The sequence below is a fragment of the Cherax quadricarinatus genome, chromosome 85, assembly GCF_038502225.1.
Source record: "Cherax quadricarinatus isolate ZL_2023a chromosome 85, ASM3850222v1, whole genome shotgun sequence".
In the NCBI taxonomy this organism is placed as follows: Eukaryota; Metazoa; Arthropoda; class Malacostraca; order Decapoda; family Parastacidae; genus Cherax; species Cherax quadricarinatus.
The window spans coordinates 6,383,014-6,409,859 of NC_091376.1; the positions used below are offsets into that span (position 1 = coordinate 6,383,014).

The 26,846-nt window shown below is 38.4% G+C and overlaps 1 protein-coding gene across 1 annotated transcript in view; it reads right to left on the reverse strand.

Annotated features, from left to right (window-relative positions):
- Nucleotides 1-636: 636 nt before the first annotated feature.
- The window catches only part of LOC138855205 (protein FAM50A), a 58,815-nt gene continuing 32,605 nt past the window's right edge, over nt 637-26,846 (reverse strand). Inside the window, exons 4-8 of the mRNA XM_070103239.1 lie at nt 20,905-21,159; nt 19,866-19,968; nt 17,184-17,338; nt 11,958-12,155; nt 637-753 (exon numbers count right to left, since the gene is read on the reverse strand). Coding sequence (XP_069959340.1) covers nt 637-753; nt 11,958-12,155; nt 17,184-17,338; nt 19,866-19,968; nt 20,905-21,159 — 828 coding nt within the window. The remainder of the gene's footprint in view (nt 754-11,957; nt 12,156-17,183; nt 17,339-19,865; nt 19,969-20,904; nt 21,160-26,846) is intronic.

Sequence of the window (26,846 nt, forward strand, 5' to 3'; positions counted from 1 at the left end):
AAAATAACCGGTTTCCCTGAATCCCTTCAATAAATATTACCCTGCTCACACTCCAACAGATCGTCAGGTCCCAAATACTGTACCATTTGTCTCCATTCACTCCTATCTAACACGCTCACGCACGCTTGCTGGAAGTCCAGGCTCCTCGCCCACAAAAACCTCCTTTACCCCCTCCCTCCAACCTTTTCGAGGACGACCCCTACCCCGCCTTCCTTCTCCTACAGATTTATACGCTCTCCATGTCATTCTACTTTGATCCATTCTCTCTAAATGACCAAACCACCTCAACAACCCCTCTTCAGCCCTCTGACTAATACTTTTATTAACTCCACACCTTCTCCTAATTTCCACACTCCGAATTTTCTGCATAATATTTACACCACACATTGCCCTTAGACAGTACATCTCCACTGCCTCCAACCGCCTCCTCGCTGCTGCATTCACAACCCAAGCTTCACACCAATATAAGAGTGTTGGTACTACTATACTTTAATACATTCCCTTCTTTGCCTCCATAGATAACGTTTTTTGTCTCCAAATATACCTCAACGCACCACTCACCTTTTTTCCCTCAACTTTAATACTTTAATACTGGAATAATGTGCTGAAATGCATTTAATAATGTGTATAGATTTCTTAACTGAAATTTTCACATTCACTGTTCACTTTATGATGAAAACATAACTGAACACGAGATGCCAGGATGGCCAAGTGTGACAAAACTTCAATCTGATGTCCATAAACTTTAAGATGCTTTCAATATGAACTTATAGTAAATAAAATTACCAAAGCAAAATAATTCATAATATTTAACACATACGTGTACTACAATTGAAGGTAATCCCTATTCCAACAAATTCCATTCCAGGTTTGAACCTTCAACTCACAAGATTCATCACCATTAATGTAAAAAAAAAAAAAACATTATATCACATAGTATTCTAAACAAAAATCTAAATCCATCATTTCAGAAACAACAGACAATGATTTTTAATACTACTACTTTTGCCTATGTGAACCAAAGTATTCTTCTAAAATGGGTGAGCTAGCTATCAAACAATCACAACTCATCATTTGTTTGTTTCACAATTTTTTTCTAATATATAACAACTGTACCACTTCTTGTCTCAAAATGTAACCTGATAGCTTCCTTTAGAGAACAAAGCCTCAGCAAATCCTAATACAGACTCCCCCTTTGCTCCTATCACCATTTTTAAGACTGAATCCAAAGCCTCTTAATTTCTGAAACTGTTACAAGTATTAAAAATATATACAGTAGTCCCCCAGTATCCGTGGGGTATAAGTTCCAAGACTTACCACGGATACCCAAAATTGCAGATAGTAGCGAACCCTATATATATATATATAAAAGTCATTTTTCGTTTACATACATACCTATGATAAAGTTTAATTGATAAATTACACACAGTAAATCAAGACTCACGAAATCGTAATGACATGATTGCAAACAAGCCATACCACAGGCGGGGATAGAACCCACGATCAGAGAGTCTCAAAACTCCAGACTGTCGCGTTAGCCACTGGACCAGCTAGCCACAATAAGATTCATCCAACTAGGTATATTTCTACACCATAGGAAGGTTAGCATAGGAACCACTGTGACCACAAATGCAACTTTTTACAGACGAACCTCCAGCTCGTCACGGCCACGCTAGCCGGAGATTCGTCTGTAAAAACTTGCATTTGTGGTCACGGTGGTGCCTATGCTAACCTTCCTATAGTGTAGAAATATACCTAGTTGGACGAATCTTATTGTGGCTAGCTGGTCCAGTGGCTAACGCGACGGTCTGGAGTTTTGAGACTCTCTGATCACGGGTTCTATCCCTGCCCGTGGTATGGTTAGTAAATCGAGAATTAGCATTTTTTTACTGATTGGAACCACTTCACAACTTCTCTTAGGCTTTGAAGAACTGTAATCACTACTATGTAACCATTATTAAGCAAAAGTAAGGCTTTATTTTTGGACTATGGTAAGCCCTGGATATGTAAAGTAAAAAGACACAAGTGCAACTAATGTTACATTTTATTGTGGCAACGTTTCGCTCTCCAGGAGCGGCTTGACAAAGCTCCTGGAGAGCGAAACATTGCCACAATAAAATGTCACATTAGTTGCACTTGTGTCCTTTTACTTTACATATTGTCGGTAACTCTACCAACATTATTACAAGCCCTGGATGACTGAAACTGCAGAAACCGTATGCACGGATACAGGGGTTCTACTGAAAGCTGAATATTTTTAATTGAAATATTCCTGTGTCCTGTGGGCATTGCAAGCTGCAGGTAGCAATAGCATGACAATTCCACTGGTCACTAACAAAACTCAGCATCAGGATGGGTTAAGAAAATAAAAAACTCTCAAAACTAGCTACAGGTAAAATCATATTAAATAAATTTTCTAGATAAAATTCAAAACACTAATTTACAATGTCTGATGTTTCAATTTGAATTTAACATAAAGAATATTTTTTTAGCATCCATATTTTTTAAAAACTACCCTAAAGTTTGCTAGCATGTATAGTATGCATACTCACCTACATAGTGTTGCAGGGTTGAGATGTAGTTCCTGGGCCTGCCTCTTACTCTATGCTTGATCAGTGCAGATGATTCCTATTTCCTTAGGAGCTACCTTGCCTTTTTTAACGCTGAGTATGGTGTCAGCCTCCAATATCTACTAGCTTTCTTATTCACTATTCTTCCTACTAAAAAGTTCTTTCCAACATCTCTGGTGTATTCAGAAGTGCAGCTTTCATCTATGCCAACTTTTCTTCCAAATTATCCTTGGCATTCATACCGATGTGCCTCAGAATCTTGTGTTGTGAACATATCCCATCTAGATCCTTAATCTCTGAGTATCATGAGATCTAGTTATTGTAGTTTACCCTTACAGGTCACGCCCTTTTGTCCCTGAACTAATCTAATGGAAAACATCTAGTTTCTTCAGCTTTACTGTATGTCTGTACTAAGATTAACCTTGCATATATGTATGCACTGTATAATATTTTAAACAGGTTCCAGAAGACTGTATTAAAGTTTGCTAATGTCACAATTTTTATTAGTTTCTCAAAGAAGAAATTTGGTGCAATGTTTACCCTTATTAGCCTTGATGTTTACTGCACTACAGGAGTCTCCTTCCAGTATGATGTCTCCAGTATCATTTCCCACTTAGTTTAATCATCATGTCTTTGTCAAAGTTGAATATCACCAGCCATCTACAGAGCCATTCCTCTAGTCCATCGTGATCATGTAGTTTGTTACACTTATCCACTGTACCTTAATAATTTCACTCATCAGTCTTTGCCACTTGGAGAGGAAATGGCTTCTGTAAATTTTTTGGGACTGCTAATGTAAGTGCCAACCTACTATGGATACAGGAAAAACAGCATATACAGAACATTAAATATAATGACAGTGTATTTGCCCCTGCTACTCTCCAAGTTACTTGAACAATGTCTAAGTAAATTAAGTTGAGGAAGTTGTCAATGTTTGTACATTCTTAGGATGTTCTCATGTTATGAACATCCTATTTCCTGGCAGTACAAAGGAACAAAAGAAATATTTGTACTTCAGAGTTCAAGGTTGTGCTGCACTCCTTCATTTCTTCTTGCTTTTATCTTTAATAGTATATTTCAAATTGTTGAGAACACGGAGGGCCCGGGTTCGATTCCCGGCGGGTGGAAACATTTCGACACGTTTCCTTACACCTGTTGTCCTGTTCACCTAGCAGCAAATAGGTACCTGGGTGTTAGTCGACTGGTGTGGGTTGTTGAGAAATGGCATTACCAGCTAAGCTTAATTTTAAATTTAAATATAGGGAACACTTAGCTGATAAAAGACAGCAAATCGTCTACACAGCCGCCCCTGCAGATGAGGTCTTGAAATGTTGTCAAAGTCATCTCTCAATGGGCTGTAAAGAGTTATAATTTGTAAGATTATAAATTACCCCTTGGGGGTGTTATGTCAGCATATTTCATTCACTGATGGCTGACAAACTTACTTGTTTGGACTCAAAAGTCCGCACCTTACTGCCGACTATAGGTTGATTACAAACTCCTTGCGACTCAAGAACTGCGCAGTCCCCCGTACTACAAGAAATTCGTAACCTACCTTGCTCTTGTAGCGTGAGCTATGGTGTTCTTCACACCTTCGACAGGTATCGGTGACTTGATAGAAGCTGAAGTGTCCTTGGATGTCCACGTCTTCCATAGTCTAGGAAACGCACACTGGTACACTATGTTCCACAAGATTTGTCTTTATTGTTCACAATCTTATCACTAAAGAAGCTGATCACACTTCTCTTAAGTGTTTATTGTGTTTTATGAGACACTTTGTTCACACTAACGCACAGATCGTTCTTTGTTGGTTATCCTGGCGTCAGTGTCACTCTCAGTAGAGTCAAAAGTAATCTGAAGACGCCACAGCGCCCCACGCCGTCACTGCCCCCAGCACAAAGGAAAAGCTGACCTAGTACTTTTGCTTCCTTGCCACTTCCTCGATGAAGCAAAGCAGAATGTTTGATTCTTGCTGTCTTAAGCATAGACAACAATGTCCACTATCTTTACTATGGTAATAAAGTGGGAGCAGGATTTTCCTTAATTGTCCTGCTAAGGTAAGAGATGTACTGTCTCTTATTAAAATACACTCTGCAACACTGGACTGCAAGGAGTGGTGGTCGCTTGACCACGTCGCATACTCGTACTGCATCTGCGATCAATTACTCGCTGTAGCAGTAAACAAGACATTTGCCCCTTCTGAGAGGGCTGGGCCCCTCAGGGCTGAAAGGGGCTGAAGGGGGCTGATATCCCCCTCCTGGAGAAAATTTCTCCACACTGGGGGGCGGCGGAGGTTCGCTGCAGGTGAACTATTCATCACTTAACATTAATTTGATTTTCTCACTCGCCACCACTGCTGCTTGTCTTTTCTGAACAGCTTTAGTCTGTGTGGTTTCTGGAGAATCACTAATTTTGTTTTCAACACTGTGTAATTCTAACGGCACTAGTTTATTTATTGTCCGCTTATTCACTACACCTTTGCTCAAAACATCAACTGTCCTGATGATTCCATTTGCATCAGGATATATGGTCACAATTTTTCCAAGTGGCCATTGGGACCTCGGACCATCATTGTCAATAATCACTATGTCACCAGGTCTTAAGGACTTATGATTTTCAGGAACACCAGCTCCATAGAAGTGTTCTCTCAATGAGGTGAGATAGTCTTCTCGCCAAATTTTCTCCCAACGTTCAATCACTTTATTAAGGTGTTTGAATTTACGTCTGAGTTGCTCAGGTTCGAAATAAGTAGGATCCTCTATGATTTCTTTATCATTCATGGGAGGAACAGGTTCGAGCCTTCTGCCATGGAGTAAATGAGATGGACTTAACACTTCTAAATTGTCCAGATCATCGGTAACATAAGTTAGAGGTCTGTTGTTGACTCTATTTTCTATTTCAGTCACAACTGTACGGAATTCTTCTAAGTCGATTCTCTGACGATGAAGAGTCTTCCTTAAACAACGTTTTACAATGCCGATCATTCTTTCATAAAATCCGCCGTGCCATGGAGATTTAGGAGGAATGTATCTCCAACGACAACTGCGTTGATTCAGCATCTGTTGTACTTCTGGTTGATCAAAGATCTTGCTTATATAAGCAGCACCAGCAACAAAGTTCGTTGCATTATCTGAAATCATCAGTCTGGGACATGCCCTTCTGGCTGCAAACCTTCTGAATAATTTGATAAAGGTTTCAGCAGACATGTCAGTGGCTACTTCTAGATGTACTGCTCTAGTTGTAGCACAAGTGAACAAACAGATGTACACCTTGATGGGAACTTTGTCAACTGTTTTGGTTAAAATTATTGGTCCAGTGTAATCTACACCTGTCACCTCAAATGGAGTGATATGACAAACTCTTTCAGAGGGATATGGAGGTGGACCTGGATACTGACATACTCGCATATCGTAGTGACGACAAGTAATACAGTCCTTTATTTGTTTTTTCACACTTTGTCGACCTTGAGGTATCCAGTAGGATTGTCGTATATGACAAAGTGTGTCAGCTACCCCACCATGTAACACGTTACTGTGGGCGTTTTGCACAATCAGTTTTGTTAGCCAATGATTCTTGGGGATCAATATTGGATGTATGGCTTCTTTAGGTAGTGAAGAATTATGAATTCTTCCTCGACATCTTATAATCTTTTCTGAGTCGAGATAAAGTCCTAAAGAATTAATCATAACAGGTTTCTTTGGGGATTTATCTTGTGTTTCTAGAAATTTATATTCTGTAGAGAAAACATCTTTCTGTATTAGTTTCACCCAGTATTTAATGGGTTCAAGACATTCATAATCAGGTTTTATTCCTTTAATGAATTTAAAGACAAGAGCTGTAACTCTTAAGAGTTTACCCAAAGATGAGTATTTAGATCCATCAATGACTATTTCTGTTGTGTCTGCAGTATTTACACAACTTATTTCTGCTGTGTTCAAGCAGACTGTTTCTTCTGGCATAATGTGAGCTTTTTGCTGAGGCCAGTTATTTTCATTAGAGAGCCAGTTCGGTCCGTGGAGCCATAATTTATTATCCACAAATTTCTTGAGTGGGACACCACGTGACAACATGTCAGCTGGATTCTCTTGGGTAGAGACGTGGAGAAAGAGATAATCTCTCTGCATCTCTTTTATTTCTGCTACTCTGTTCTGTACATAGACCAACTTACTCTTATTATTTCTTAACCACTGGAGAACTGCTTCATTATCACTCCAGATCACGGTTTTTTCAATAGTGAGATGATCAAGTACTTTGTTGAGATAGACAGCTAATTTTGTACCTACATAGAGTGCTGTCAGTTCCAATTGTGGTACTGTTCTGACCTTCAAGGGTGCTACCCTGGCCTTTGAAGTAATTAGTGTACTTCCTTCAGCATTACTCATGTAAGCTACAGCGCCATAACCTCTGGTTGACGCATCACAGAACACATGTAATGTGTACTTGTTTCCCTCTTGACCTATTTGTCTGGGAAATTTAATTTGATGAAGTTGCTTAAACTCCCTGGATATTTCATCCCATGCTTGACTCATTTCTAGAGGCAAGTTCTCATCCCATCCAATTTTGAGCTTCCATGCATCTTGCATAAGCATTTTACCCTTTATGGTAATTGGTGAGACGAGTCCTAGAGGATCAAAACATTGTGATACCTCTGACAGTAAACTACGTTTAGTGAGTGTACTGCATGATTTATTGTTTATCTTTTGAGACTCAAAGTATCTTCCTGTGTGTTCCAATTAAGTCCCAGCATATTGTTGCAATCAGGAATTTCAGCTTCAGGGAAATCTTCTTTGATAAGTTCCCTTAATTGCTTTGAATTTGTATTCCACATCCTTAGAGGCATATTTGCTTCTTTCATCTCCTTGTTAGCTTCTCTGTATAAGGATTTCAAATCCTCCTCTTTATTCACAGTACCTTGAAGATTGTCCACATAGAAACTTTTCTTTAAGATTTCTTTGAAGGGACTTTCAGATTTCTTCAAATGTGTATTTAGAGTAGCTTCTAGTAAGAATGGAGAGGATGTTGCACCAAATAATACTGATTTGAAACGATAAGTTTTCACAGGACTTTGAGGATCATGTGGATTTTCAGGCCACAAGAATCGAGTATAATCTCTATCTATTTCTTGTAGTCCTACTCTTAAGAAAGCTTTGGAAATATCAGCCGTGTAGGCATATGGGTTTGTGCGAAATTTCATAAGCACGTCTCCAAGCTTCTCAGTTAGTGAGGGTCCGGTCATCAGACAGTCATTAAGACTTGCTACATCTTTATTTGCACGTGCGCTGCAATTATATACAACACGTAGTGGAGTGGTTTCAGAATCTTTTCTGACTCCATGGTGCGGGAGATAATGAGCTTCTGTCTTCAACTTATCTTCGACTATTTCCTCAATGAATTTATTGTCCAACTGTTCTTGTATGATATTATCATAGACAGTCAGTAGCTCTGGATTCTTCCTGAGCTCATGTATTTGTGCTTTCATTTGTCCGAAAGCCATGCGATAATTGCTAGGCAGATGTGGTGGATTTAATTTCCATGGTAACCTAACCCAATACTGTCCATCTTTATATTTGACAGTGTCCAAATATTGGTTATAAGTCTGAGACTCTTGTGGGCTTGGTTTATTTACATCAATACCTATCGCATCTAAATCCCACAACTTATCAACTGGTTCATTCATTTCTTCCAGTAATGATAATTTTTGCTGTGGTACATGATCAGCGGTTATTCTCGTAACTAGTACATTTTCCACTGAATCAATATCAGCTTCTTTCCCACTTTGAGAGGGAATGGGACCACATATCATGTGGCCTCCTGCTGTTTTCAGCAAGTGAACATCATGTTTACTTACTATATTTTGCACAAAACAGTGATAATAATCACTTCCAATGATTAAATCAATTGGACTAATAGTGTCCGTCTGTATGTCAGGACAGGCTAACTTGACCTTAGCTGCTTTCAGTGCTGCAACTGTTTCTTTTAATCCCTGGATCTGCACAGACTTAGGCAAATCATCTACTACCACAGCTTCTACTGTCTTTTTCCTGTTTCCTAGACCAACAGTGATTCTGGCTAGGTCATATGTCTGTTTACCAGAATTGTGGAAAAAAACAGCTATATCTAACTGTATTTTGGCATAGGGTTGTTTATTCAGTTTCTGCAACACTGTTCTTCTTATGAAGGACCTTTGTGAGCCTTGATCAAATAGTGTTAGCACATTGGTTTTGTGTAATTTATTAGATAACTCAACTCGAGCTATCGGGAGAGCAGTTGCTTTAAACTTATCTCTCACATTTAATGCTGTTGCTTGTTGACTTCCTGATTCTGTGGAAGTCTTCTGCTGTTCAGCAAAAGTATTTGGGCATAATGCTGTATGATGCATACCCTTGCATTTAAAACACTTCTTCAGTGAGCATTTTCCTCCCTTGTGTTCACCTAAACACTTGATGCACCTTTTCAGCTGATGAACACGTTGTTTACGTGCCTCCATTGATGTGTATTGAATACAATACTGTGCCCAATGTGTTCCATCACAAAGTACACATTTTGGAGTACGTTTATGTGTGACAGTCTGTTTACTGTCTGTTGTATTCACAGCTTGATAAATGCCTATATGGGATTTCCCATTCTGTGGTTTAGTGGGAGTAGGTATACTCTTTTTATACTGAGTTGAAGGTTTATTATCCACTGGATTTGTGGATTTTTCATCTTGTCTCGTTGCTTGCATGCATGAAACTATTGTTTGTAAACCATTGCTAATTTCTTCACAAGTGAAATAGCGTTTATTGAACATAATATTTAATCGTTCAATAGTTTGTGGTGACAACTTATCTTGTACAATACCACTGATAAACCAATCACATTGCCTTAGGTCATATTTAGCACCTAGAGATCTGAGACTATTGTCTAATGTGATTCTAAATGCCTGTAAGTCTGAAAAACAATGTTTGGGTGGCTTCAAGCTTGATATTAAGACTGCATGTCTAACTCTAGCCTTGTCAGCATCAAAGTAATTGTCTGCTAAGACACGTAAGGCTATTTGATAATTGCCTTTAACCACCGGAAATGACTTAATCAGTTCATAGGGTTCTCCCTTCACAAGACATTTAAGATAATTGAACTTAGCAATCTCATCTATGTCAGTTCGTGAATTTACTATGGATTGAAAACCACTAATGAATTCTTCATAATTATGACCTTGGAAAATAGGTAATGACAATGTAGGTAAGCTTGGTAATGGGACACTTGTTGTTGTTACAGGTGTAACAGGTGTTTGACCACTAGTTACAGTAGGTCTCTGTGACAGAGTTTTGCGGCAGATAGCCTGTACTCCTGTCCACCTTAATTGTTGATTACTAAAAGTATCCAAAACATTTTTAATTTCATCCTCAGATGGATCTGATTCAAGAAATTTATTTTCATAATGTGTATAGTCTGAATTAATTATTTCCAGACGTTGTGTAAGTAATTCAAATTTGACCTCAAGATCATCAAAATCTATGTTTGTATCTTGAGTTAATCCTATACAGACTGAAATTAGATTTTCTAATTGTGTAATCTTAGTCTGTAAAGACTGAAACTGAGTTTTCAAACAAGCCATTTTAATGGTATACTGAAAATTCTAGCACCACACTTAGAGTGTTTAAAAAACACTGTACTGCTATAAACAGCTGAGTTTTTGTTATGCTTAAGTCAGCAATAATCGAGTCAGACACTACTGACCCACTAAGCTTAACCTCAGGGTCAATGACCATGAAGGGTACAGAGTACATGTGGCTGGTGTTTATGGCTTGAGTTTGCTGTGTCAGCCTGACCACGATGATTAATCGTAAATAACGATGTTATACACTTCATTCACTATACACTATAAATGTCACTGTATAACTGTAAATCACACGTGAATATTACTTACACATATATAAATGTCACTGTTAATATATATTTGAAAGCTTACACTTTATATATAAGTTCCTTTAATATAACAGGTAGATCTATAAGAAACAAACTTTAACACAATCTTGTCTCTTAATTTCTGTCTATAAACATTATAAACACTATGTGTATATACACTCAGACAAACTGAACATCAGTTGGGTTGTTGTTGTCTTAGTCAGCGTTTCTCGAGATTGGAGCAGTGGATGCAGGGTGCCATCCCCCGTTTTCTTGTTGGGTGAGTCACCCAGCTCCCGTTTTCTTTGGGTGAACGCTGGGTGAGCGCCCGTTTTCTTTTGGCTGCCCATTCTCTGTGATTGAGTCTGGAGGGACTCATTTATACTGATTTATATTGTAAAACACTAGTTTTACAGCTTTTTTCGAAGGACCTTGGCTCGTAGGTTATTTGTACACTGTAGTACAACATATTTGGACCACAGTGTGGCCTTTATCCGGTTCGAGCACGACCAATATGTTGAGAAATGGCATTACCAGCTAAGCTTAATTTTAAATTTAAATATAGGGAACACTTAGCTGATAAAAGACAGCAAATCGTCTACACAGCCGCCCCTGCAGACGAGGTCTTGAAAAGCTGTCGAAGTCATCTCTCAACGGGCTGTAAAGAGTTATAATTTGTAAGATTATAAATTACCCCTAGGGGGTGTTATGTCAGCATATTTCATTCACTGATGGCTGACAAACTTACTTGTGTGGACTCAAAAGTCCGCACCTTACTGCCGACTATAGGTTGATTACAAACTCCTTGCGACTCAAGAACTGCGCAGTCCCCCGTACTACAAGAAATTCGTAACCTACCTTGCTCTTGTAGCGTGAGCTATGGTGTTCTTCACACCTTCGACAGATATCGGTGACTTGATAGAAGCTGAAGTGTCCTTGGATGTCCACGTCTTCCATAGTCTAGGAAAACGCACACTGGTACACTATGTTCCACAAGATTTGTCTTTATTGTTCACAATCTTATCACTAAAGAAGCTGATCACACTTCTCTTAAGTGTTTATTGTGTTTTATGAGACACTTTGTTCACACTAACGCACAGATCGTTCTTTGTTGGTTATCCTGGCGTCAGTGTCACTCTCAGTAGAGTCAAAAGTAATCTGAAGACGCCACAGCGCCCCACGCCGTCACTGCCCCTAGCACAAAGGAAAAGTTGACATAGTACTTTTGCTTCCTTGCCACTTCCTCGATGAAGCAAAGCAGAATGTTTGATTCTTGCTGTCTTAAGCATAGACAACAATGTCCACTATCTTTACTATGGTAATAAAGTGGGAGCAGGATTTTCCTTAATTGTCCTGCTAAGGTAAGAGATGTACTGTCTCTTATTAAAATACACTTTGCAACACAGGACTGCAAGGAGCGTCGGTCAAACTTGACCACGTCACATACTCGTACTGCATCTGGGGTCAATTACTCGCTGTAGCAGTAAAGAAGATATTTGCCCCTTCTGAGAGGGCTGGGCCCTCAGGGCTGAAAGGGGCTGAAGGGGGCCGATACCCCCCTCCAGGAGAAAATTTCTCCACAAAGTCACCACTCATAGTACCTGCATGTGATTCTTCCTTTTCTACAGATGCATCACTCACTAGTCGGACATCATCACGAACATCAAAATGAAACAGTGGTCCGCTCTTGCCCCGGGCCTAAAGAAAAAAAGTAATTGAGAGCTAAGATACTAGGTAGTAGGTTCATAGACAGCAACAGCCCAGGGAAGTACTACCATCCTGCCAAGTAAGTGCGAAACAGAAGCCTGTAATTGTTTTACATTGTTAAACATGAAACAGAACCAGTTTCCAACAGACAGTCTATAAGAAACTCTGTTGTCCTAAGAAAATCCTATGAGGAGGAAGTTTCTGTCAATGTCACACAAAATAAAAGCAGTTTAAAGACCTATCCTGGGACCTTGATCAAGGTCTCAGGACCAAAACATTTCCCAATAATTATGCCCTAGTGTCTGTTCATGTCTCTTTTTAAACCAATTTATCAGTCTCAATTACCAAGGTTTATACCAAAATAAAAGAAGTCCAAGTGAATCAAGTAGCAGTGTGTATACCTGCTTAAAATCTGACAAAATTATTTCTTTTGTAAATACAAAGGGTGTGTGAGGGACCTCGTACGTAAAGTTCATATTAAAACAGCAGGAAATAATCTAACAAATGTAGTTGACAAAAGTGCAAATGAAATTCAACGTTCAATGCTGTGCACCCACAGGTCCAGATGATGGTCATGAAGTTTATCCTAACAGGTGCTGGACTAACCATGTTACACATCTTCTTTTCAAATCCAATGATGGCTAATATGAAACTATAAAAAATGTAGTAGCAGTAGATGCAGACAATGATTTCTTGTGCTTATTAGAAAATGCTCTGCTAGTTGGGCAAATACCAGACATGGGAATACTAAAAAAAAGAATGCATCAACAGCAGATCACCTAATATGAAAAACTCCCACTATAGATACAAAGACTTGAAATAATTAAGTGAAAACAGGATTCCTGAAGTGGAGTTCCACAAACAAAAACAAGTGAACAAATCTGATACCAATGAAAGTCATGTGTCAAATGTGTTTTACAGCATCTTCAGAAGAGTACTGCAAAAGTGGGAGTGCCTATAGGAGCAAGTACAGCATATTCTATTCTAATGGTTACTGCTTGTAACCAATGGTTACACTGAAGGTTTAGGCTTCACAAAGGTACTATAGGTAACATCACTCACAGCCACCACCCTGTCTACAGAAGAAAAATCTGCAGAACTGAACAAGCATGCTACAAGTTTAACTTGCATTACAATAACTATGTATATAACTAACTGACAGGTCACGAATACTTGCTCTTCTACTGTTAGGAAGAGAAATTAAATGCCACAATCGGCTGCTTGTCTAGCAATTCAACTAGCATCTCACAGCAAAAACAAAGTTATCAGTCTTCTGTGTAGCTTTGGACTGTCTGTTAATTACAACCATCTTTTCAGGTTTTAATGAAGAAATAATGCTGAATAATGAATATACTCTTCTCCAAGTTTTATCAATGGATGGTATATTTGTTTTTTGCCATAGACAATGTGAACATTGTAGAGAATACCCATGATGATAAAAGGACACTCCATTCCAAAGCTATGGCAATTTTCCAATGCCATCAATCTGGTGACAAGAAAAGCCAGGTACATTTGCCCTTGATGCACAACCGGTGGACCTACTCAGATATGTTCATTCACACTATGCAAACATTCTCATTCTTGCCTTTAGACAATACCCAGAATTACAAGATTCATCAATCATAACATAAGTTGGAAAAAAGCACTGAAGATTTTCCCTAAAACTGTTGTGGTCTGAGCACCTCTGCAAAAACAGTGATTATGTGTGAGTGAGGTGAAAGTGTTGAATGATGATGAAAGTATTTTCTTTTTGGGGATTTTCTTTCTTTTTTTGGGTCACCCTGCCTCAGTGGGAGACAGCTGACTTGTTAAAAAAAAAAAAAAAAAAAAAAAAAAAAAAAAGCAAGAGTGCTGCTGCCTTTCCTGGATTCCACTCCTTTACAAGGGCTGACATCATTCCAGTGAGGAAATCATTTCAGCCTTTGACAGTCGTAGCAAGACAATCAAACAGACAACACTGCAGACACAGGAACAGTTTGTCAGTTGCAGCTTCCTCAAATATACATCTATAAGGTAAAAGATTTAAGATGGTGAGTATTTAAGAAGAAAATAAGCTCAAGTCTGAAAGCTGCCATCAACAAAAGAAGCACTGAAATATGCAATCCTCAGAATATATTGCCAAGCAGTGATCGGGAATAATGATCAAACTATCCAACATTCCATCACCCCAAGAATAGTTCAGATATGCTTGATGGCTGATGGGTTGAAGAACCACACCACTCCCAGCACCAGATCCACTTATTTAACTGATGAAGTGCAACTGCAGTACCCTTAAGTGCCCCAAGGCATTGCAAGTGCAGAAATGCTGGAGTGAAATATACTGTATTAACTGTATTAGTTCTTTAGTTCTATTAATGAGTGTGCAAATGTGAATATGGCTTCAACAGTTAAGAAGGAGGAAGACAGTGAGGATGACTAAGTTCATACTTATTATATCTAACTGGGGACTAGGAACTTGGGCATCCAATAGGTTTATACAAATGTGTTAGACAGCATACTCTACCAATATTCAAAAGTCTAAAACTGCTCACCGTTAAGAACATCCATACTTATTCATGTGCCTACTACATACATAGAACACTACACTCAAATATAAACCCTCCACTCAAACTTCTCACCAATCTTAACAGGACACACATCCACAACACATGACACAGATCTCTTTTTGATGTACCCTGTGTCCACATCTCACTGTGTAAAAACTGTATGAACATAAAGGGCCCCAAAATTTGGAATTCATTACCAGTAAATACTAAAGTAACTAGGTCTGAACACCAGTTTAACCCTTTGACTGTTTCAGGCCCCTCTCTGAAACTGTCATTCTATGTCACTCAATTTTTAAAAAAAAAAAATAATTTTTTCTTATGAAATGATAGAGAATCTTTTCCCGATGGTAATGACACCAAAAGATCGAAATCTGGTCGAAAACTCATGGAATTATGCTCCTGCAAAGTTAGCGGTCTCAGCGACATATGCGTATCGGCGATTTCGCCGACTTTGAGCCCTATTTTCAGCCAATTCCATTGTTCCAGTTGACCAAACTCATAGCTGTTTCTTTAGAACTCCATTTTATCTATCAGCTGAGTACAAGAAACCTCCCATTTACTAATTTGGACTACCCAATATGGTGGTCAGAAATTGGCAATTTGGCCAATTTCACGCAAACTAAAAAAGATGCCAATTTCAAAATAGGGTCCAGAATAAACAAGGTAGACATTCGTGGCACTAAAATAACATATGCTATGTTCATTAGTCACATTTCTACGCCCCTCTTATATTATTATTGCTTTCTATTTTGATTTTTTATTCATACAAAAAAATACAAAATTTACTGTTATGCAGACTACTGCATTATTGTAAAAATGGTATAAATAATATCAGTGCACTAGTGAAAGAATATTAGACTCCCCAGTCGACGTGTATTGGACGTGTGGTGTGATTTATTTACTCCTGAACATTGGTAAAAATCGAACATTTCCGCTACTTTGAGCTCAGTTTCAAGGTCGTTTTCATTGTCAAAATAATGAAAATCATCTCTATTTCTGTAATATGTTTTCCATTTTATCACCTAAGACCATGAAAATGCGAATACAACGATAAATACTATATGAAAATACACCTCAAAGTCGGCGTTTTATTCCAAAAAAAACGATCAGTTTTTTTTTCTCATTACGCAATGTGTGCTGCAGGATTTTTTTTATGTGGTGCACACTGACCACACAGACCCATTCTCTCACATGTGGGCCTACCAGCTTTCTCCCGCTTGATTTGAAGCCGCTAGAATTATTGAGTATATATACGTCAGAAACATTGGCTCGCAAGACGTATTTATACGTCGAAAACAGTCAAAGAGTTAAGGCTCTTCTCAAAAACCACCTACTCACCCTAAACTAAATACTCTGTACTCAATCTTTAAATTTACCATAAAATTATCCAAATTTTAAAACTTCAAATCTAAACGCCCAATATTCATACATTATTAATCCTACTTTGTAGTATAAATACCTACCCAAAACAATACTGCCTTACACCCAACTGTAGCATTCTCATACTGTAAACTACTTTCAACAACTCACAATGTTATATTCCCATAATTTAATTTCAATATTCATTATTGAAACTATTGTAATCAGAGTAAAACTACTGTCTGCTATAAACAAAGAAGATGTATAACTTAAACAAACTATGATCAATTTCTTTAGTATTAAGAAGTATGTAAGCCATTAAATTAAGTGTGTCCATAATGCCTAGGCAAGATTTCATAATCCCAGTGTAACCTTGCAAAGAAATAAACTTTGTTTGTTTGATTATTTGTTTGTTTGTTTGGAGACAAGTGGTTTTATGACCTGATGTGCTGTAGGAGTGTAAGCAAGGTAACATTTATGAAGGAAATCAGGGAAACTGGTTAGCCGGACTTCCTGAAAGTGGAAACACAGCGTCTGCACCCTGAAGGAGAGGTGGGAATGTTGCTGTTTAGGTCATTTGAACTGTGATATCAGTACGCTTCTGGAAAAGCAGTGATTGAATAAGTGACGTTGAAAGTGTTTCCTCTTTTTCGGGGCACTCTACCTTGATGGGATGGCCGGTGTTACAAAATACATATGTGAGCTTATGCCTAGAGGTGAATACACAACATCATGAGTAGATGATCTCTTACAATGATTGTACAAGAGCTACACTCTTATAGCTACATGTAAAATACATGTCAATAAAAACCATTTTGAATAATTATGTATTGTTTCTTTTCAGTTCACACTCCTAATTTATACAAAAGAATACTGGAATGCCTAACATAACCAATAATATACTTTTTTGTACTGTATAAATTTTATGTTATTAGAAGAATAGTTTGAAATTAGTATCAACAATTCTGAACTATTATCTGAAAATTTTGTTATCAATATCATTACGTTCAATTACTTTTAAAATTAAGACTGGAAGTCCAATTCAAAATAATAAATTTATGGTATCACTGCAATTCATTTACTTCATGATGTAAACTTAACACAAATACAGTACCTTATTAACAATAAAATCATAGAATGTATAATGATGAGGTATAATCAGATCCTCCTTTATGTACATAAGGTGATCCGCAGACACAGAGCGCAGCTCATTGAACTCCTTACGAAGAATTTCTAGACCTCGTTGGAGAAACTGATACACGCTGTTTCCTGCAAAATATTTAATAACGAAGATGAATTTTTCATTCTGAAGACAAATGTTGATTAAGTTTTAAAAATATTTAGTAAATAAAAACAACAGAATACAAGAGTACAATAATTTAGACACACTAATACAGTTAACATAAGAACATAAGAACGTAAGAACATAAGAAAGGAGGAACACTGCAGCAGGCCTGTTGGCCCATACTAGGCAGGTCCTTTACAATTCAATTGAACCCCTGTATCCACTGATTCGATATCCACGGTTTCAGTTATCCATGGTTTATTGTGGCCCAAAAATATCTCTTAATTCTGCATAATAATGGCCCCAAAGCACAAAAGTACAGAAGCTGGCAGGTCTTCAAAGCCTAAGAGAAGCTGTGAAGTGCTTCCCATCAGTGAAAAAGTAATAATTCTTAACTTACTGTGCATAATTTATCAATTAAACTTTATAATAAGTATGTATAGGACTTATAAATAGGGTGTGCTACTATCCACGGTTTCGGCATACATGGTAGGTTCTTTGAACTTATCCTCCCGTGGATACAAGAGTTCTACTGTATATAATCTGATATACAATATAGCCTGCTATTTTATAACTATTTATATATGGTACTTCTTATTCTTTGTAGTAATCCTTACAGGAAAAGGGGTTACTAGCCCATTGTTCCCGGCATCTTAGCTGACTTTTACAACACGCATGGTTTATGGAGGAAAGATTCTTATTCCACTTTCCCATGGATATAAAAGGAAAAGTAATAAGACCAAGAACTATTAAGATAAAATCAAAGAAAACTCAGATGAGTGTGTATAAATAAATGTGTACATGTATGTGTAGTGTGACCTAAGTGTAAGTAGAAGTAGCAAGACATACCTGTAATCATGCATATTTATGAGACAGACAAAAGACACCAGCAATCCTACCATCATGCAAAACAATTACAGGCTTTCGTTTCACACTCACTTGGCAGGACGGTAGTACAGTGGACCCCTGCATAACGATTACCTCCGAATGCGACCAATTATGTAAGTGTATTTATGTAAGTGCGTTTGTACGTGTATGTTTGAGGGTCTGAAATGGACTAATCTACTTCACAATATTCCTTATGGGAACAAATTCGGTCAGTACTGGCACCTGAACATACTTCTGGAGTGAAAAAATATCGTTAACCGGGGGTCCACTGTACCTCCCTGGGCATGCATGAGCGTGTTTGATAGGAGTGAATGGAGACGAATGGTATTTGGGACCTGACGATCTGTTGGAGTGTGAGCAGGGTAATATTTAGTGGATTCAGGGAAACCGGTTATTTTTATATAGCCGGACTCGAGTCCTGGAAATGGGAAGTACAATGCCTGCACTCTAAAGGAGGGGTTTCAGGATATTAGCAGTTTGGAGGGATATGTTGTGTATCTTTATACGTATATGCTTCTAAACTGTTGTGTTCTGAGCACCTCTGCAAAAACAGTGATTATGTGTGAGTGTGGTGAAAGTGTTGAATGATGATGAAAGTATTTTCTTTTTGGGGATTTTCTTTCTTTTTTTGGGTCACCCTGCCTCGGTGGGAGACGGCCGACTTGTTGAAAAAAAAAATATATATATGGTACAGGTGGGAGCAAGGAGCTAGTAACACCACATGCATAAATTAATAAATGTAAAAAGAAGAAATGCTTTCATTTATTCTTTTTTGGGTCACCATGTCTTAGTGGGAAATGGCCAGTGTGTAAAAAAAAAAAAAATACAGTACAGGAGTTCATGGAAAATTTCTCTGAATGTGATTTGATCATGTAGGATTAACATTTAAATTTATAGACTTCACTGTTGTAATAAAGTTGGTAGAATTACCGACAATATGTAAAGTAAAAGGACCCAAGTGCAACTAATGTGACATTTATTGTGGCAACGTTTCGCTCTCCAGGAGCTTTATCAAGCCATTACAAACAATACATGGACACAGAGGGTATATAAAGGCTCAGAGTGAGGTACCTCACTAGTATTCACCTCACTCTGAGCCTTTATATACCCTCTGTGTCCATGTATTGTTTGTAATGGCTTGATAAAGCTCCTGGAGAGCGAAACGTTGCCACAATAAATGTCACATTAGTTGCACTTGTGTCCTTTTACTTCACTGTTGCTCACCTACAATGCATCACCCAAATGCAATGCATACTGGTGGTTTCTTGTGCCTAACACTGTTTTATTACATGTAAACCACAATTTCACACCAGTTTTTTTTTTCAACGAACTGGCTGCATCCCACTGAGGTAAAGTGACCTAAAAAGAAAAATGAAAGTTTCACTTTTTAAAATTTAGTAATGTATACAGGAGAAGGGGTTACTAGCACCTCAGTTTCACACTCTGATGAGATAAATTTTTTGAATGGTAGTATTGGTGCACCACTGACAAGACAGTGATGGAGTGAATTATGGTGAAAGTGTTTCTTCTTTTCTGAGCCACCCTACCTTGGTGGGAAATGGCTGGTGTATTAAAAAAATAGAAATAAAATTTTATACTTGTATTTGCATAACTGGTTCTTACCTTTCTTCATCCGTACAGATCGTCTGTGACCTGAACCATCCCAGTAACTGAAGGTAATCTCAATTTCCTCATTCTTCATGGCTTCTTGTTTTGCTACCCATTCCTAAAATATATAAAAAAAAAATCAGCTTATAGGAAAATTTCCTGTAAACTGATTGTTTCCTGCATACATCAAGCAGTATGATTCATACACTGAGACATCTGGGAGTGACACGTATACAGTATTTAAGTTTATTCGAGGGACACTCCTAAAAAAATATATGTAATCTAAATAACTGAAGTTAGCGAATTCCAAGGGATTAAAATAAATATAATTGTAGCCTTCACTTTGAAGGAGGGGGTAGAGATATACTACAGTTTTTTAACTGCAGTACTGGCATGCCTCTGGCAGGATAGTGATGGAGCGAATAATGACAGAAGTGCTTTTTTTTGGGTCACCTTGCCTTAGTGGCAAATGGTTGATGTGTTAAAAAAAAATTGTAGCATGAATATGAACTCCAACAAGAGCCCTAAACTCAGGAGTGACTATCCTTGATGAAGACTTATTAACCCTTAAACGGTCCAAACGTATATAAACGTTGACTTAAGAAATCGTAATGACACGATTGCAAATAACGCTAACGCGACGGGCTGGAGTTTTGAGACTCTATGACCGCGGGTTCAATCCCGGCCGGGGGTATGGTATATAAACGTTTTTTCAACATTTGAAAGTATGTAAAAAAATGTACATCTTTTCTTTTTTTTACATTTGAAAATGTTTAAAAAAAACTTTTATCTACATTTTTTTTGTTATATTTGAAAATATGTAAAAAAAACATAGATCTACTTTTGGAGCACTACGGATTTGAATGTCGATCTATTTGGACCGTTTAAGGGTTAAGAATATCTTATGGTAATACTTGTGTTAGGCTGTGCTTCTTTGAGTTGTTAAAATTAATACAGTATTGATGTATTTGACCTGTATTTTAATGCACATCAATTCAACAAAAGATAAGTTTTAGCAAACACAAGATTGGTGTTTGGCAAATCCTCTTATTACCTGTCGTAGTTCTTCTCGGAGCCTATTTTCAGCATCTTCTCTGTCTCTGTCGGGTAAAAAACTGGTGTCAACATCGGGATTTTTAACCATCTTAAAATCCTTATCATTTCCATTAGTTTCAGAAACCTCCTCCTCTTCCTCCTCTTCTTCCTGCTCCTCCACCTTCTCCTCGTCCTTCTTTTCCTCCTCCTCCTCTGTTTTCTCTTCCTCTTCATCCTCCTCTTCATCATCAGGGCAAAAACTAAGCTTAGCAATCTGTGAAAGATTTCAAACAAAATTTTTAATTATAATAAAAGTTTCTCATGCCATTATACTGTGTTATTTTACAAATTATCTGTGTAGTATACAAACTGTAGTTTACATGTAATAAAATATTGTTAAGCACAAAGAAAGTGGTAAATTTTAATTGTCTATTATTATAAAAAAGAGCTAGTAAAAATTATAATTAGAAAAATTTATAGTAGAGGTAGCAAAACTAAATTAGATTTAGCTGGACTTGAGTCCTCGAAATGGGAAGTACACTTTAAAGGAGGAGTCTGGGATACTGACAGTTTGGAGGGACTTCTAAACTGTCGTATCTGAGCGCCTCTGCAAAGACAATGATCATGTATGAGTGAGGTGAAAGTGTTGAATGATGATGAAAGTATTTTCTTTTAGGGGATTTTCTTTCTTTTTGGGTCACCCTGCCTCAGTGGGAGATGACCGACTTGTTGAAAAAAAAAAAATAAAAAAAATTTACAATAATACAATTTTAGGTGTATAGGTATTAGACTGAATTAGGTAGGGTTATTTTTTTTTATTATTAACACACTGGCCGATTCCCACCAAGGCAGGGTGGCCCGAAAAAGAAAAACTTTCACCATCATTCGCTCCATCACTGTCTTGCCAGAAGGGTGCTTTACACTACACTTTTTAAACTGCAACATTAACACCCCTCCTTCAGAGTGCAGGCACTGTATTTCCCACATCCAGGACTCAAGTCCGGCCTGCCGGTTTCCCTGAACCCCTTCATAAATGTTACTTTGCTCACACTCCAACAGCACGTCAAGTATTAAAGACCATTTGTCTCCATTCGCTCCTATCAAACACGCTCACGCGTGCCCGCTGGAAGTCCAAGCCCCTTGCACACAAAACCTCCTTTACCCCCTCCCTCCAACCTTTCCTAGGCCGACCCCTACCCCGCCTTCCTTCCACTACAGACTGATACACTCTTGAAGTCATTCTGTTTCGCTCCATTCTCTCTACTTGTCCGAACCACCTCAACAACCCTTCCTCAGCCCTCTGGACAACAGTTTTGGCAATCCCAAACCTCCTCCTAACTTCCAAACTACGAATTCTCTGCATTATATTCACACCACACATTGCCCTCAGACATGACATCTCCACTGCCTCCAGCCTTCTCCTCGCTGCAACATTCATCACCCATGCTTCACACCCATATAAGAGCGTTGGTAAAACTATACTCTCATACATTCCCCTCTTTGCCTCCAAGGACAAAGTTCTTTGTCTCCACAGACTCCTAAGTGCACTGCTCACCCTTTTCCCCTCATCAGTTCTATGATTCACCTCATCTTTCATAGACCCATCCGCTGACACGTCCACTCCCAAATATCTGAAAACATTCACCTCCTCCATACTCTCTCTCTCCAATCTGATATCCAATCTTTCATCACCTAATCTTTTTATCCTCATAACCTTACTCTTTCCTGTATTCACTTTTAATTTTCTTCTTTTACATACCCTACCAAATTCATCCACCAACCTCTGCAACTTCTCTTCAGAATCTCCCAAGAGCACAGTGTCATCAGCAAAGAGCAACTGTGACAACTCCCACTTTATGTGTGATTCTTTATCTTTTAACTCCACGCCTCTTGCCAAGACCCTCGCATTTACTTCTCTTACAACCCCATCTATAAATATATTAAACAACCACGGTGACATCACACATCCTTGTCTAAGGCCTACTTTTACTGGGAAATAATCTCCCTCTTTCCTACATACTCTAACTTGAGCCTCATTTCTTCGTAAAAACTCTTCACTGCTTTCAGTAACCTACCTCCTATACCATACACCTGCAACATCTGCCACATTGCCCCCCTATCCACCCTGTCATACACCTTTTCCAAATCCATAAATGTTTACAGGAGAAGGGGTTACTAGCCCATTGCTCCCGGCATTTTAGTCGTATCATACGACACGCATGGCTTACGGAGGAAAGATTCTTTTCCACTTCCCCATGGACAATAGAAGAAATAAAGAGAACAAGAGCTATTTAGAAAAAGGAGAAAAACCTAGATGTATGTTTTTTTTTTGTTTTTTTTTCAACAAGTCGGTCGTCTCCCACCGAGGCAGGGTGACCCAAAAAAAAAGAAAGAAAATCCCCAAAAAGAAAATACTTTCATCATCATTCAACACTTTCACCACACTCACACATTATCACTGCTTTTGCAGAGGTGCTCAGAATAGAACAGCTTAGAAGCATATACATATAAAGATACACAACATATCCCTCCAAACTGCCAATATCCCAAACCCCTCCTTTAAAGTGCAGGCATTGTACTTCCCATTTCCAGGACTCATGTCCGACTATATGAAAATAACCGATTTCCCTGAATCCCTTCACTAAATATTACCCTGCTCACACTCCAACAGATCGTCAGGTCCCAAGTATCATTCGTCTCCATTCACTCCTATCTAACACGCTCATGCATGCTTGCTGGAAGTCCAAGCCCCTCGCCCACAAAACCTCCTTTACCCCCTCTTTCCAACCCTTTCGAGGACGACCCCTACCCCTCTTTCCTTCCCCTATAGATTTATATGCTTTCCATGTCATTCTACTTTGATCCATTCTCTCTATATGACCAAACCACCTCAACAACCCCTCTTCTGCCCTCTGACTAATGCTTTTATTAACTCCACACCTTCTCCTAATTTTCACACTCCGAATTTTCTGCATAATATTTACACCACACATTGCCCTTAGACAGGACATCTCCACTGCCTCCAACCGTCTCCTCGCTGCTGCATTTACCACCCAAGCTTCACATCCATATAAGAGTGTTGGTACTACTATACTTTTATACATTCCCTTCTTTGCCTCCATAGATAACGTTTTTTGACTCCACATATACCTCAACGCACCACTCACCTTGTTTCCCTCATCAATTCTATGATTAACCTCATCCTTCATAAATCCATCTGCCGACACTTCAACTCCCAAGTATCTGAAAACATTCACTTCTTCCATACTCCTCCTCCCCAATTTGATATCCAATTTTTCTTTATCTAAATCATTTGATACCCTCATCACCTTACTCTTTTCTATGTTCACTTTCAACTTTCTACCTTTACACACATTCTCAAACTCATTCACTAAATGGGATTAGGTCAGGGGTTTCAAATAGAGTTAGAGCTAAGAAGGAGTAGCAATAATGTTGAAGGATAAGCTATGGCAGGAAAAGAGGGACTACAAATGTATAAATTCAAGGATTATGTGGAGTAAAATAAAGATTGGATGTGAAAAGTGGGTTATAGTAAGCGTGTATGCACCTGGAGAAGAGAGAAGTGTAGAGGAGAGAGAGAGAGATTCTGGGAAATGTTGAGTGAATGCATGGGGAGTTTTGAATCAAGTGTGAGAGTAATGGTGGTTGGGGATTTCAATGCTAAAGTGGGTAAAAATATTATGGAGGGAGTTGTAGGTAAATTTGGGGTGCCAGGGGTAAATGTAAATGGGGAGCCTTTAATTGAGCTATGTGTAGAAAGAAATTTGGTAATAAGTAATAAATGTTTTATGAAAAAGAGGATAAATAAATATACAAGGTATGATGTAGCACGTAATGAAAGTAGTTTGTTAGATTATGTATTGGTGGATAAAAGGTTGATGGGTAGGCTCCAGGATGTACATGTTTACAGAGGGGCAACTGATATATCGGATCATTATTTAGTTGTAGCTACAGTTAGAGTAAGAGGTAGATGGGAAAAGAGGAAGGTGGCAACAACAAGTAAGAGGGAGGTGAAAGTGTATAAACTAAGGGAGGAGGAAGTTCGGGCGAGATATAAGCGACTATTGGCAGAAAGGTGGGCTAGTGCAAAGATGAGTAGTGGGGGGGTTGAAGAGGGTTGGAATAGTTTTAAAAATGCAGTATTAGAATGTGGGGCAGAAGTTTGTGGTCATAGGAGGGTGGGGGCAGGAGGAAAGAGGAGTGATTGGTGGAATGATGAAGTAAAGGGTGTGATAAAAGAGAAAAAGGTAGCTTACGAGAGGTTTTTACAAAGCAGAAGTGTTATAAGAAGAGCAGAGTATATGGAGAGTAAAAGAAAGGTGAAGAGAGTGGTGAGAGAGTGCAAAAGGAGAGCAGATGAAAGAGTGGGAGAGGCACTGTCAAGAAATTTTAATGAAAATAAGAAAAAATTTTGGAGTGAGTTAAACAAGTTAAAAAAGCCTAGGGAAAGTATGGATTTGTCAGTTAAAAACAGAGTAGGGGAGTTAGTAGATGGGGAGAGGGAGGTATTAGGTAGATGGAGAGAATATTTTGAGGAACTTTTAAATGTTGAGGAAGAAAGGGAGGCGGTAATTTCATGCATTGGCCAGGGAGGTATACCATCTTTTAGGAGTGAAGAAGAGCAGAATGTAAGTGTGGTGGAGGTACGTGAGGCATTACGTAGAATGAAAGGGGGTAAAGCAGCTGGAACTGATGGGATCATGACAGAAATGTTAAAAGCAGGGGGATATATAGTGTTGGAGTGGTTGGTACTTTTGTTTAATAAATGTATGAAAGAGGGGAAGGTACCTAGGGATTGGCGGAGATGTATGTATATTTTTTTTTTTTTTTTTTTTTTTCAACAAGTCGGCTGTGTCTGTGAAGTGTGACCAAAGTGTAAGTAGGAGTAGCAAGATATCCCTGTTATCTAGCTTGTTTATGAAAGAATTAGAGGTAAGACAGAATGTAGGAGCAAGGAGGTTTCAGAGTGGGTAGGGGATGTGTAGATCAAGTGTTTACATTGAAGCTTATATGTGAACAGTTTTTAGATAAAGGTAGGCAAATTTTTATTGCATTTATGGATTTAAAAAAGGCATATGATAGAGTGGATAGGGGAGCAATGTGGCAGATGTTGCAAGTGTATGGAATAGGTGGTAAGTTGCTAAATGCTGTAAAGAGTTTTTATGAGGACAGTGAGGCTCAGGTTAGGGTGTGTAGAAGAGAGGGAGACTACTTCCCGGTAAAAGTAGGTCTTAGACAGGGATGTGTAATGTCACCATGGTTGTTTAATATATTTATAGATGGGGTTGTAAAAGAAGTAAATGCTAGGGTGTTCGGGAGAGGGGTGGGATTAAACTATGGGGAATTAAATACTAAATGGGAAGTGACACAGTTACTTTTTGCTGTGCTTATGGGATACTGTGCTTATGGGAGATTCTAAAGAAAAATTGCAAAGGTAGGTTAGTGCACGAATTTGGGAGTGTGTGTAAAGGTAGAAAGTTGAAAGTGAACATAGAAAAGAGTACGGTGATGAGGGTATCAAATGATTTAGATAAAGAAAAATTGGATATCAAATTGGGGAGGAGGAGTATGGAAGAAGTGAATGTTTTCAGATATTTGGGAGTTGACATGTCAGCGGATGGATTTATGAAGGATGAGGTTAATCACAGATGATGAAGGATGAGGTTAATAATTAACCCTTTCAGGGTTTCGGCTATACTAGTAGGGCTTACGAGCCAGGGTTTTCGACGTACTAGTATGCCTAAATTCTAGCGCCCTCAAATCTAGTGAGAGAAAGCTGGTAGGCCTACATATGAAAGAATGGGTCTATGTGGTCAGTGTGCGTGGTATAAAAAAATCCTGAAGCACACAGTGTGTAATGAGAAAAAAAAAAGTTGACCGTGTTTTTGGATTAAAACAGCGACTTTGCACTGTATTTTCGTATGGTATTTATTGTTGTAT